The sequence below is a fragment of the Seriola dumerili genome, unplaced genomic scaffold, assembly GCF_002260705.1.
Source record: "Seriola dumerili isolate Sdu_G_001 unplaced genomic scaffold, Sdu_1.0 BDQW01000078.1, whole genome shotgun sequence".
NCBI lineage: Eukaryota > Metazoa > Chordata > Actinopteri > Carangiformes > Carangidae > Seriola > Seriola dumerili.
This window is the reverse complement of record NW_019174333.1, coordinates 1,594,664-1,609,485: the sequence shown is the minus strand read 5'-3', so window position 1 is coordinate 1,609,485 and position 14,822 is coordinate 1,594,664. Positions and strand designations below refer to the sequence as shown.

Below are 14,822 nucleotides of genomic sequence, written 5' to 3'. Positions count from 1 at the left end.
GTGTGTGTGTGTGTGTGTGTGTGTGTGTGCGCGCTGAGCATCCTAAACCTGGTTCTTCAATCGACTTTATCAGCTCCTCTGAAACTAGTTAAAGCTTTGTCGACTCTGATACAAGCTGCACATGAATCACGTGTTACGACAGTCATAGAAAAGACGGCAGCTGACGACTTTACGACAGCGACTGGCTCAAACAACCCGATCAATCATTTCAACTGTGTTCACAAGATCCTACTGAGCATGTAAATCACAGTGGCAGCGCTGCCTTTAAAATGAACAGCAGCCGAAGCATGTCATGATGAAAATGGACCCTGAACAGTTAAATTCAAATATAAGAGGAAAACACTCAACAGCTGAAATTATTTTGGAATCGTTTAACTTTGTTTTACAACAGATTCTGGAGCAGTAATGCTATCTATAATCTTTATATTCTACTGGGCTAAATGGTGACAGTATATCTGGAACAGTATGAACCACATTGTGAGCCTGTTGGTAACTTAAAAAAAAAAAAGCATTTTCTTGGAAGAGTCCACACTGACTTATTTTTTACAAACAAAAACTGTTTAAATCGTTTGAATGAGGAATGAGAATGTAGAGTGTAGAGCTGTTAGCATCACAGATGACCACTGTGACGACACATACACTTTCATCACCGACCAACAGCAAGTTTAGTAATTTGTAGAAGCACATCATTTCTGTCTACAGCAGAAAAATAAACAGGAGGGGGAAGAGAAGGTGACAACAGCAGCACATGCAAAAACCTCTGTGGCATCTTTGAATATGAAGAAAATCAGGTTATCCTTACAAAAGGTTAAAACACTGTTTAAATACATTATGAAAACTTTTTAAATGTTTTTTATCGTGGAATATAGCTTTATGTCATTTCTACTTTTACCGGTATTTATTTCCTATATTCTGAAACCAGCACTGGCTAATTATGTTTTAAACACTGTAAATCAACAGTTTTATGGATAAACAAAGTGAAACTTAAATCCTCCTTAGATTTTATTTTGAAAACTACATCTCCAGATCAAAAGTGAGTCTGATTCAACACAACTGATGAGCCACAGATCTAGTTATATTTATAGTAGGTCATTATTCCCCTTTTATAATTATCTCTAATCAATATATTAATAGTGCTCAAACCTAAATGTAACATTATCAACTTTATTTTGTGTTTCGTGTACTTTCATGTTTGTGTATATGTATGTCATGTGATTATATCTTTAAAAAAATGTTTATATCAAGCTGCCATTATTGAAACTGAAATTACTCTAAATATAAATGATTAAAACATGGCACCATTTTGTTAATTTGGCCAATCATAAGCTGATAATGATGATGCTGATAGTGTGATCCTTCCTTATGGCTCACACTACAGTATACGTCTGATATCCTCACTGAGGCTGTCAGTTACAGCTAATTGGAAATGATGAAGCACCCACTTTCCTGGACATGGCGGTCATTAAAGGCTACAGTCAAACACTCTTGTCTGATATTATGAGGGTCAGAGGTTCTAGAAGGAGTCTGTTCAACCTTACTGTCAGATGACCCCTGCCCTGACCTCAGTGGCCGGCGCACTTCATCTCCTTAATGATAGCTCATTACATTAGAGAGGCAGAGGAGAGAGCCAGGGCCAAACAAACTATCACTGACAGAGGAGCGGCGGCCAAGATCTGCTGCAGCAGTCGATGAGACTGAGGAGAGAGAGAGAGCGAGAGATGAGGGGAGAGAGAGAGGGGGAAATAAAAGCACAGAGAAAGAACAAAGAATATAGCAGAAGGGGAAGAGAGAGCTCCACCAACGATCACAGACCTCCACCCCTCATCGTCTCGGAGAGAAAATTAAATATTGATCAATCCGAGCAGCGAGAGACAACGGAGAGAGAAGAGAGAGCAGATATATAAATAAATATATACATCAAGTCGTGGAGGAGGACAGACGGGCAAAATGGAAAACAGAGATTTATCTTTCACCACCTTTTTATCTTCATTTTGACTTGCTACACTTGGCCGGGGTTTGACACAAAGTATGCAGGTCTCACAAAGGCTTTATGAAGCCTCACATGTCGAGGGCGATAAACATGTCAACGTCTTCAACGTGGGTGTGTATGGGAAGATGAACTCTCCCTCAGTATACATTCAACCACTCTTAAACAAATGCTTTTCATGATCAAAATCTTCCCCAGTATTAGATCTTTGGATTTCCTTCTTGATACATTCTAAAGAACCATTAGAAACAAATACACTTTAAGTCTTGAGGACCTGAGTCATAAAAGCACTAACTCTTGGGTTACACAGAGAAACGGCCAGAGGAGAGAGGAAGCTATGGAAACGCCTGTGGGGATAATTTTTGTTGCTGCATTCTTCCTTCAGTTGAAGCAGTAAATTCTCAAGAAGCAAATACAGACGATTAAATAGCTTAACCTCTACAAGGAGCTCATGACCCCTGACTCTCTGTCCATGAAATGACTAAAATGACTATTTTGACAAAGCAGGGTTATTTAGGGTCAACAATAAAACATTAAAACAGGGAGGAAACTGTAAGGGGGAGGGAGGGGGGGTCAAAACAAATAAAAAATAAATATATAATATAAAAATTTATAAAAACAAATTAGATCAAAATAAATAAGCTCAACTATATTGTGTACTTCCACAACCTACTGAAAACTATATAAAAATAATAAATAAAAATAAATTAGACCAAAATGAATTAGATCAAATACGTTGTAGTGCACTGCACCAACTCGCTAACGTACGCTGAAACGTAACCAGGAAGTGGATGGAGGAATGGTTTTTGTAGGGGGGATTTAAGTTTGATGTGAAACAGAATGAGGCACAAAAATCGTTTCAGTTATCTTGTTTTCATAATCGTTGGAAGACAAAATTGTCACCAAAAATAAAATTAGATTAAATCTCCCTGAAAATTGCATCACAGAAAAACACAAAGGCTAAAAAACAACAACTAGATCTGGATGACGAGAGAAGACTGACAAAAACTGATCTGAAACATGTCATGATATCATGTCAAGAGCAGAATTTGCATTCAGCATATTTACAGATGTAAATTCAGTAACATGGTTCAGACGTTCCAGAATCCAATCTTGGTCTTGCATTTGGCGTTCAGGACTTCCATCTTCCTGTCAGTAGCTTCCTACATCAAGAGCCGACTCAGCAAGGCTAAAAACATCTTCCAAAAACGTAACGTCTGGAAGCCGGCACAGTACAGCACCAACACCAAGCTAAGACTCTACCAGAGCTACGTACTGTCCACCCAGTACCCTGAACCCTGAGTTGCCAGTAATTGTGATATTCATTTTAATTATTTGTCTATCAGTCCATTTTCCTTTTGGCTGCTGTTTTCTATTCAAGATGGAAGAGCTAAAAAAATGTCCTCATATCACATATCTACCTCGTCGGGGCTGGAGGCCTGGTAGGTGCGGTTATCGTCGCTGAAGTCCTGATCGGCCTCAGCGGACTCCGTCTCTCCGTTGACGCTGACGTGCGACTCGTAGACTGGGGTGACATTGTGGCACAAAGCGATGGCCTTCACCGCCTCGTGGATGCGACTGCTGACACTCTTACGAACTTTCGGGCCGGACGCCTGGGTCTTCCTCGATGGAGTCGCGCTGTTGGCGCTGCTGTTGGAAGACTGGGAAGTCACCTGAAATAGCAACGAACAGTGTGAGCAATGGGCTCTATAAATACTCTGTGACTTAAAAAACAGCATGTATGACCGGAGTACAGTTAAACTCCAGTACAGTACAGTTAAACACCGGTTTTACTGATGATTAATTGCTAACATTTCCATAATCTGTTCCTAGAGAAACTACAACAAACCAAACTTACCTTGACCAAATTTAGCTTCACAAACCAAACTCATCCATGCTTCTAACATCTGAATCATATTACAAAATCTCTCTCTTATTTATTATTGAGCACTTTCACATTTATTTTTAAAAATTTTAATTTGGTGTAATTATTTAATTATTTGTTCAATTATTTATTTTGTTTTTTTAATTTCCCCTTTCTTTTTCAATTGTTTATCTTGGATAATGTTCAAATCCTAAGGACAGTCCTACTTTTATATCAACGAATTAATACCTGTTAATGTACATTAATATAATTCTATAATCCTTTCTTACTATGAAAATGAGCACTGGTACAACTGTTTACTTTGTGTATAACTTCCTTTTGCTCAATAATACATACTTGCAAAAAAATAAAAAAATAAAATAAAATAAAATAACCTCTTCAGACTTATTTCAAATGTTGGGACCTTTCCAGTTATTTCCTGCACTATAGGATCTCTGCATGTGACAGACAACTAGATCTGATCCCAGACTTGCAGCCCATCACTCTGACACAGCGAGGGGAGGTGGTGTAGGTGTAGGTGTAGGAGGTGGTGTCTTTATCATGTCATATCTGGTTCGAGGGCCTTTTGTATGTTCCGTTGTTTTGACATCAACCATTACTTAAACTGTGCGGTGACTAGTGAGCAGCAGACGACCCACTGTGCCAGCTGAGTGTGATGGGAGCGATGCGCTCTGCTGAAGCATTCTGGGTTAAACTTATTATTATTATTAACCTTCAATCCTGCCGAGCAGGCAAGAGAGTACAGTGAGGACACAAGATGACAACCTGAATTAAGAGTGACAGAATGATCTATAGATATCATTAGGTCAGTCTGTCACACAAATTCAATGTAAAAGAAGAATAACTGAAAATTGTTTTATTAGACTTATTGCATACTAACTTTTTTACATACTTATGCAGATCTACAAAATGATACTGGGTAAACTTCCAGCTGACCTCTGTACTCTCTTTTCACAGATCTGGGGGAAACTGCATTTTTTTATTCTGCACCTTGGACATGGAATAATCAGCAGAAAGACCTTAGACCTTAGAATTAGATACACTTATATCCATTGGCAACTTTAGGGGCATCATAAAGAAAGTGGTAAATGAGACATGTACTTGTTTTCTTGAGAGGACATGAAGCTCAAATTGCTGTCATGTCGTATATGTGGTATTTTATGTTTTATGCTGTATTTTGAGGTGTGGTATGTTTGTACGGCTGCTGTCTTGGACAGGTCTCTCTGAAAAAGATTTTTTTTTTTTTTTTTTTTTTTTTTAAATCTCAATGGGAAGTCCTGGTAAAATAAAGGAAAATAAATAAATGTAATATCATGTACGTGTAAAAACTGAAACGTTTGCATGATTTAGCCAAATTATTATAGATATAGATAATGAGATGCACCAACACCATTGAATTTGTTTTTTTTCTGCTCTAAAAAATCAAGTAAAGATCATAGTTGTGCTGGAATGACCAGCTGATTAAATTAACTGTCAGCAATTTTGATAATCAATTATGTAAGTAAAATATTAAGGAAAAATTTCAAACATTTGCTGTTTCCTGTATCTTTAATGTGAGAATTTTCTGATCTTCTCTGTTTTATATCAAATTGAATATTTCTGAATTTTCAACTGTTGGTTGGATAAAACAAGAAATATGAAGAAGTTTTAGAAAACTATAGCATAGTACGTGTCAGCTGAGCAGAGACGCTGCTGCTCCGCCCTGCTTCGGCTGTGCAGCTCTAAAAAGACTAGTCATTTTTCATTAGCTGAGATTACATATGAGGGTGTGGGGCAGATGGTTTCAGTGTCGACCAGCTGTTTGGAGCTGGCTGAGAGCGAACAATATCATTCTGTCAAGACTGCAGCCAGATCTGAGCCACCCAGCGAGGAAAACACTCACTTACAGTACAGGGAGTCGCTCAGGGACACCACATGATGAATGAACAATATGGGTTTGTTTCCTGGAAAACTTGTCCTTAGCTAAATATAAAAATTGATTAAACTGATCTACAGGGAGAGGCGGGAATAAGCAGGAAAACCATGGAGTGAAAAATAGTACATTAGTACATTTAGTACATTTCAACGTATCCACTCCTGCACAGGACACTAATGTTCATACTGAAAGTGACGAGTTGGCTTCCCTTTGCTTGATTCTGCCCAGTGTTACAGACTGGACCAGATATATTTTATATCACTAATGAGAATAAATGAATTTATGTTAAAAGACAGGAAAAAGTACAAAAGGACCACTTCAAAATTGCCAGCATGAACAATACCAGGTTCCCGAAACTGAAGCTGCTAAATGAAACTCAGCCATTATCCATTTTATTATTTACACCTTTTCCTACTGTCACGTCAGAAAGTCCTGAGGTTTTAATGATCAGACGAGGAGTTGGAATTCTACAATTATGCACAAATAACATGCTGAAAATTTAAAGGCTGATTCTGATACTTTTTAAGAGTCAATATTCTTCAATTTGATTGTTCAAGGGCACAAGATATAATAAGATATATATATATATGTATATGTGATGTTTAAAAATTTAGAAATGTAGAAATGCAGACTTTTGTTGTCATATTTTCTCTCTTACAGCGGATGGTATATTGCCACACAGTAAAGCTTTGGTTTTATTTGACCTGCTCATTAACACAAACACATAGACAAAAGACTGTTGACAGCATTTCAGTTGACAGGATCGAGGTTGTGTTTATGGTCAAGGTCTGAAGGGTCTCAGGTTTTAAAGTCTTGAATCAATCAATCAAGTTCTTTTGGGACATTTAGGTTTTTTTCTGTTAACACCTTTTTTGAAACACCTGCCTTCATTTATCACATTGTATATTGGGTAACAGGACAACTCACCTGTGCATATGACTGGACTATGTGGTTCTGTATCTCATCCATGGTGTCAGTGCCATAGGAAACTGTTCCCAGGTGAAGCCGCTTGAAGATCATTTCATTCTGTGTCAGAGTGCCTGCGATCAGAAGACCAGGTGTTTACAAACCAACAGATCATAAAGAAAATACATCACCTACACATGACTGTTGGATTCAAGTTATTCACGTTATCACTGCTCTTACTTGTGTAACGGTAATTGCGGCCAAATGTTTAAGACACATCAAAAGCATCTAGAGTATAAGTCCAGCAAATACTGGATATTTAAGGCTGGTTCTGATAAAAAAATACAATAATGACATCATCATTACACAGTCATTTTTCTGACATAAGAACAAAATGTAAGCAACAATTGTGGTACTCAAGACTTCACACAGCAATTATGACAAAATTTCACACAAATGGTACATATTTTATGACTGTGGAAAAACAGGGATGTAACCTGAAACTAGTCTGAGTTGAGGAGGAGGTGATTCTAGTTTTTTAAAGAGCTGTGACCATGATAAATACTAAGCAGAACATTTTATAGTTGAAAAACCAATTTTTCTGTAGCGCTCTTGTGATCAAACTATGTAACTCAAATCTAGTTTGGCATTTTTGTACATTGCAATTTCTTTTTCCGTCTCATTGGACATATACAAAGCTAATAATAAGCTAATATCAGCCGATACATCAGCATGGATAATTTGATGGCCTAGCTGAGAAAAGCTGAAAAAATGTGCAAGGATTTACGTAGCGTTTATAGTCAATAATAACATTGGGTTTCCTGGTTCAGTTCTTCATTTAAATGTAATCTTTGTTTTCAAACACTTTATGAATAACAAATACATCAGCTGTGTCTCAATCATGTTGCCAATACTTCATAGCACAGAATAAAATGTATTAATTTATCTCTGACAGCAGACAGACACACACACACATAAACACAAACACATACTGTAGGAAGCGGCACATGTGTCCTCAGAGGACTGCTTACAATGCATCATGGGACCTGCAGGGTGGTGTGACTGCCTTCTCATTGACCTAATCTCATTACCAATATGGACTGCATGTCCTCTCTAATTAACAGACAAGACACAACATTGCATACAAAAAGACTGAGTGAATGTTCAGACACTAAAAGAACAAAAAACAAAAAACAAACTGAAAACGAGGGCAATGGCTTCGTTTAATGGATGTCTGTTGTCAGAGTGTGTGCTGATAGAGCGTGAAGCTGATTAGAGGACATCTAACTTCCAAAAACATTAGAGCCACAGGGTTAACCAATTCTAACGGATTGATTGTTTGTTCTTCTCTCCGTGTTCTCTAACTATCAACCTGGATAAATTGGCTGTACAGCTAATCTGTTCCTACCTAGATCAGCGTGCCGAGACAAAGAAGCGCGTTAGGACCTTTTTATCACTCTGACACACTGTCTTACGTTTGTTATTAGAGAATCAGGCCGTGATAGTGAAATGAAGGAAGATGATGGAAGACTAAATAACACTTGGAAATTCTTAAGATATTTGGAAACTTTAGTTGACAGTTTTAGAATTTAAACTAGAGTCACCTCCTGGTGGTTGTCGGCCTTCTCCACTCAGACTACTTCCAGGTCACATCCCTGTTTATCCAGAGTCAGAGAAAATATGAACCGTTTCTGTGAAATTTGTCATAAGTGCTGTGAAGTCTTGAGTTAAAAAGTGTTTTGTGAGGCCAAATTTGAAGAAATTACCCCAGGGTGTTACGGAGATATTGCGTTCACAAGGCCAAAACTGTGGGGTCACTGTGACCTTGACCTTTAACCTTTGATCACCAAAGTCTAATCAGTTCATCCATGAGTCCTAATGAATGTTTGTATCAAATCTGAAGACGTTCCGTCAAGGCATTACTGAGATATCGTGTCCACGAGAATGAGACGTACAACCTGAAAACAATATGGCTCACCGCCGGGGAGACGTAATAAAAATGGCAAAATATTGAGGTGATTATATATAAAACTTTGTATTCTGCAGTGATGTGTGACTGACTCACCATCTGTTCAGCAGGTGGTGATTATTTGTTGTGCATTTTATTGGGTTTACTACATGATTTTGTTTTATCATGTGCATCTTTTTTAAAACATTATGTCAGTGGAACATCAGGTTCCACTCACTTCTTACGATGTTGTAGCTCTTTTGAGTCACACACATAATATGCTTCATAGCTGGTATTCTTGCTAATACTGCTTTGATCAAGGGTTGAATGAGTGCTACACAACAGTGCAGATGAAGCATAAAACTGGACAAAAGAAGTTTCCAAAAGAATTATTGTTGAACATAAAACCTAAAACCTACATTACACACATACAATACTGTCACCCTGCTCATTTCAAGACAGATCTTTGATGTACGATGATGATTTTTAAGTGAATTATAATTTTGCTTTAATTTAAGTACCAACAATCTTGTGTGACTATAATCTCCTACCTGTCTTGTCTGTCAGCAGGTAGACCAACCGGCCAAGTTCTTCAGGGATGGTGCTGGTTCTCACTACTGTGCCGGGGATGTTTTCATCTTTCATGATCATCCAGCCGTACGCCGACTTCCCCATATCCAGATTGACACGTAAGCTAATCATGGTGGGGAAAAACACATAAATCTTAACAGAAAAAATAAAGTAAAACAGTAAAACAGAAACAAAACTGCAACAAACGCTGAATTGACAGATTATATTTTCATATCAAAGAGAGTACAGTTGAAAGATGAAAAAGAAGCAGATGGAAAACTGGTTTTTCAAAACTGATACAGTAGATTCTCATTTTTTCAATTTTTTTTTCCCATTTAAAATGTTTTCCATTTTGACACAACATGGTCAAAAAAGAAAAGAAAATTTAATAAAAATCAGCGTCCAGCTTCACTTTTTGGTTGTGAGAACAAAGAGCAGCTCCATTTCAGAGAACGACAAGAATCACAGAGTGAAGTACCTGATGGGGATGATGTAAGAGAAAAGCACGATGAATCGGAAAAGGTTGCGGAACCACGGACCCACAAACCCCTGCAGTGCTACCATGACAACAGAAAGAACCACCTGGGCCAGGAACAGGGCCTTGGTGAGGCGGTTCAGCTCCAGATCCAGAAGGCCGACCTTTGGGGACAAAAGGTCAGCGGTCAAAGCCAGCAGATATTACAAAATGAGTGTGCTACCCATTTCCTGGTCAGAGTAAACTGTAAACTGTAGAAATAATTTGAGTAAAATCTGAGTAGGGTGTGTGTTATGTTTGATCCACAGCTGTGTTTCCATTGAAAAGCACTTACACAATTCATAAACTTACAAAAAATAAGCACAAACTCAAGATTAAGAATAAACATCTTGTTTCTAGAAGTCTCTTTGTAATTTTCCCATCTGCTCCCAAAACCAAAAAAAGAAAACCAAAGCAAAGCCAATGAAAGACATTCTTGCAAACTGTGTGTGTTCGGCATAAATAAGTTTATTGGTGGCATTATTTTGTGGTAAACTACGAACACGTCATGCTGAAGTTTTGTCCTTGAATGCAACAGAACGTCAAAAGGCCTCACAGACAGAGAGAGTTCCCATATTGAGAAAAAAAAAAAGACAAAAACAAGGGGTCAGAGTTGTCTTATTTTTCGAGTGTATCTCCCAGCCAATGGAGCATGTGGGAAAAAGATGTCAAATAAAGAAGCGCCCTTCCCCTTTCTGGCAGCGTTCACAGCAAAGCCCGGTACACAGAGGGCTTTCATCTGACGCACCACGCTTACAAAAACACAAGAACATAACATCTCTCCTCCCTCAAATAAAAGGAACTTCTCTGAAAAGGAGGGGAGGGGCGCAAGCACATATAAAAAGCAGGAAAATTCCTCCAGTGCCTAAAACCCCCACCAAGCCCATTCCCCTGAGGACTGGGAGAGCCGGGAGACCAGTGTGACTGATTTATCAGTTGCTGTTAAAGCAACTCCCAGTAGCAGAGTGTGGAGCAGGGAAGGGAAGGGTTAGGGGAACGAGAGGGTGGCATCTCCCCACCCCAGCGCCTCACTACATGGTTCATGGTTGAGCTATTGAGAAAAATAGGGGGTTTGGGTGGATTAAAATGAAGAAAAATTAAGACGGAGAGCACAGTGCATGCCTGAAAAGCAAAGGATCCCCTTCTGCTCGAACAATGGCTGGTCTAAATTTTCCAGGCCTTGCTGGGGATCAGATGAAGTCATTATTCATTCAGTCAAGGGGGGAGAAAAGGACTCAATTACCTCAACCTAAAGATGCTATCAATGAATAAAAGTGCATATTTTACTCCATTCATCTCCGAGCCATTAAAAGTGAAAGGAATGATTCAATCTGCCTGTGTGGCTTGTATTTTAGCATGTGTGTGAAGTCTGATGAAGGATTGCAGCCTCTCATGAATATTCATGAGTTAAAACCAAAGAATATCTGGACTTCAGTCTCGGGCTGCCACTAACAACTATTTTTCTAACGATTAATCTATCATCTTTTTTTCAATCTAAACGATTAATTCTGACACTCTGACACTGACATGGTCACTAAACTCAGATTCAGGCCTAAACATGTTCTCAAACTTATTCAGTGTAAATTCTCAGGCAGCAGCAACGACTTTATGAGTCTTTGAACACACACTTACACATGAAGTAATCCTTCACATGTTTGTGACTCAGCTTACCGTGTGCCATCAAAAATAATAATCACAAAATTACACTGGTTAAACAAGACTTCTAGCGAAGGGATTTGAACTGTGATGTGCTCATCCTCCCAAAGTCAGACACTAACCAGCTGATTTTATCTTTATCTTATCCATACACTTATTGATACAGCTAACAGTATTATTGGTCTTTTTTTTTTTTTTTTAAAAAAGAATAAATTCAGAACAGGATTAGTCTCAGCCAGCTGCTCAGTTTACAACAATCTGACACACTAAGATAATCAGTTAGACTTGCATACAGACAGTTTTCCTTTTAGCTTCTCCTAACAATTCGCTATTAGCTTAACTAGCGCCATGTTGTTGTGTGAAAGACACCGAGAGACGGCGGACAAAATTTGTTGTTAGTTTGTTTGTTGCTTATTGAACAGGTGGTTGGATAAAGTTCTTATTGGCCTTTTACTTTTTATTGCACTTATAGTAACGTGAAGTTCAGTGATAGTTGTCTTCAACTCCAGCAATCTTCAGTCATCTTTACTTCCCCAGTAAGAAAGCAGAGGACAGAGACGCAGTGCGAGCATAAATGATAAACAGAAAAAATAAATATATGGCGGATAATAGTGACTGGCCGCGACAAATAAATCAATGTACGGGAAAGGATTCATCGATTTAAAATCTTGATGTCAATTATGGCGACTAATCGCAGCAGCCCTTCTTCAGTCAGCGAGTCTTGTTTTGTTTAGTGATTGTGACACCAGCAAATCGAGGAAGTCGAGACATTAAAGTGAAATTGATTTTTCAGATCTCAGTCAACAACTTTTAAGTTTCCATTTTTTTCCCAGAGTAAAACTGTGAGAGATGTGAAGAGAGCAGAGGACTGAGACTGGGATATGTGCTTCAAACAAACAATCTTTATTGAAGAGCAGCCGCTTGTCAAATGACATTGTTCTCTCTCTTCACTCTGTCAAACAATCCTGAGACAAAGAGTGAGTCTATGTCTCACGTCCTGTCAGATTGATCAAGTACAGGCATTGTCCTGCCCAGTGTCACAACAGATTATATGAGGCCAAAACGTTCCTGCGACTTTAGCCGCACTGTATCGACTTTCTCCCGCAATCTCCAGTCTCCATATTGGCACTTCTGACATCATCTCCTTGAAATATTGAATTCCTCTCAGCTGGCGAGCTTACACAAAACACCAGCCCCCGCCGTTCGACCGGCCACATCAGCGTTCTTAATAAAAGACACTGGTGTCAAAACTGTGCTGCAGCAGGAAGGGAGCGCCTTGTGCCAGATAGAGCGTTAGAGGTGCAGACAGCTGTAGGTGATAAAGTCACTGCGTGGCCAAAACACAGCAGCCTCTGAGATCCTGCTAATGCCCGCCTCTATCAGCTGGCCCGTGTCTATCTAAACCCAGCCATGTTCCAGGTAAAATCTTATATTTAGATTCAAATTTTCATTAATCTCCTCAATCTGGGGACAAAACGCTCGATGGGGATTCTGTGGGATTAACTTTCTGCTGAAAATGTCATTTAAATCCTCGGTTAGTTAATTTCCCTTTTGGTTAATTAGCAACTGGCACTGACCTTTAGCATTGACAGGTCTAACGTTATCTAGAAAGTCAAGGTTAAAAAACCACCTTGCCATAGTGATTGATTAGTGATTAGAGGCAGGGAGAGAAAAGATGGCATGAGGGGAACTTAGAACAGATGTTACTTTGTGTGTGTGTGTGTTTTTTTACCCTCTTCAGCTTTTACAAAACATTCATGTTTATGCTGGAATCACCTCACAGGCCTTTACTATTTAGCGCTTTAGGAAACTCATGAAACATATCTTAATCTCTCAGACCTGTTCTTATTAAAACTGTTCCTGAATCTTTCTCCCAAAATCCAGGTAAATCTATCAAAGTGATGTTAGTTTTGTGATTTAAATAGTGACAAAACTATTACTCAATCGACAGAAAATTTATCAGCAACTGTTTCAGTAATTGATCAGTTATATTTTTTAAACATAAATCTGAAACATGACCTAGTTCCAGCTTCGGTGACGGTTTCCTGCTTTTCTTTGTCTTTTGTGACAAACAAAACAATATCTTTGGGTGTTTCAAAACAACAGATCTGAAGATGTCATCTTGAACTTGAGCAATTTTTTGTGACCTTTCTGACACTTTATAAACCAAACTATGAACTGATTGAAAACTTTATCAGCAGATTAATCAATAATGAAAATGATCACAGTATAAAATCATGACGAAAAAAAAACAAACAAACAAAACACGTTTTCACTTCCCCTTCAAATGAATACATTTACTAAGTTATGGTCAAAATGGGTTTCTATGTACGACGGAGTTAACAAATGAATTGAACCTTGGTTGTTTGTCTGTTGGTTGGACGCCTATTTGTGTATGTTGGTATGTGTATATATATATATATATATATATATATATTTCTAGTCTTTTCTTTTTCTTGAAATTTAGAAAACTTATTGGATTGTCTCCCAAAGCATTTATGCAGACAGGGGTCAAAATTTTAAATACATCCCTTTTTCAGATTGTAAAATAGTTATGGGAAATTCTATTGAACACATTTTGTTTAAAAAAAAAAAAAAGAAAAAGGATGTTGAGAAATGAAGGATTCTTGGCCACGCTGTTCATTTGCTGTTGACTTATACTACTTTGTAACTGCAAGGCTGTATCTCTGTAACTGGTGAAATGTTCTCAACTATCCACTAAATGAAGAAAAAAAAGAAAGAAAAAAAAATCCCAGAAGTTGCCGACTTTTTCTGCAGAAAGACAAAAACTAAGACGTGTTCACCTTGTTCTTGGCGTAGGACGTGTTCAGGACGCTTCTGGTCTCCTTGCCTGTGTAGATCACCACCCCGATCACCGTGCCTGCCAAGGGGAGAGACAAAGAAAGTTAATGCTGCTCATTAACTGAACCTCACCCCCACCATCTCACTCACACACACACACACACACACACACACACACACACACACACACAAATATACATGGACACACTCATCTTGGTCAAGTAAGATGAACTGCATGAGAGGAAACACAATAAGGCTGAGCTGAGGCAGTTTTGTCTCATCGCCACTCAAGCCGACAGACAGGAGTTTAATACGCTTAGACTCTCAGGGCCTTCAGCCGCCCAATGGAACCTCATAAAACCTGATCAATATGCTTCCATCTTTATTTGCCAATTCATTACGGTGGCCTTATTACAAAGGATTAATGAGTCATTAATATTAAATGAGCTTAATGGGAGAGCAAAGGCACTAATAAACCTAAATACTGCCCCTGAAATCCCCAAACTATAAAAATGGCAAGAAAGTTAAAAATGGGCAGAAAACAATACGAGGGGAGGGAAGTGAAGTGCAGACAGAAAAAGGAAGAAACTAGAATCACCTCCTGGTGGTCGTCTGCCTCCTCCATTCAGACTAGTTCCA

At 38.5% G+C, this 14,822-nt stretch overlaps 1 protein-coding gene across 1 annotated transcript in view; it reads right to left on the bottom strand.

Annotated features, from left to right (window-relative positions):
- atp9b (ATPase phospholipid transporting 9B (putative)) overlaps positions 1-14,822 on the bottom strand; it is a 50,279-nt gene that overhangs the window by 18,985 nt on the left and 16,472 nt on the right. The window contains exons 10-14 of the mRNA XM_022744086.1: positions 14,186-14,262; positions 9,690-9,850; positions 9,193-9,335; positions 6,715-6,827; positions 3,409-3,660 (exon numbers count right to left, since the gene is read on the bottom strand). Of these exons, the coding sequence (XP_022599807.1) occupies positions 3,409-3,660; positions 6,715-6,827; positions 9,193-9,335; positions 9,690-9,850; positions 14,186-14,262 (746 nt within the window). The remainder of the gene's footprint in view (positions 1-3,408; positions 3,661-6,714; positions 6,828-9,192; positions 9,336-9,689; positions 9,851-14,185; positions 14,263-14,822) is intronic.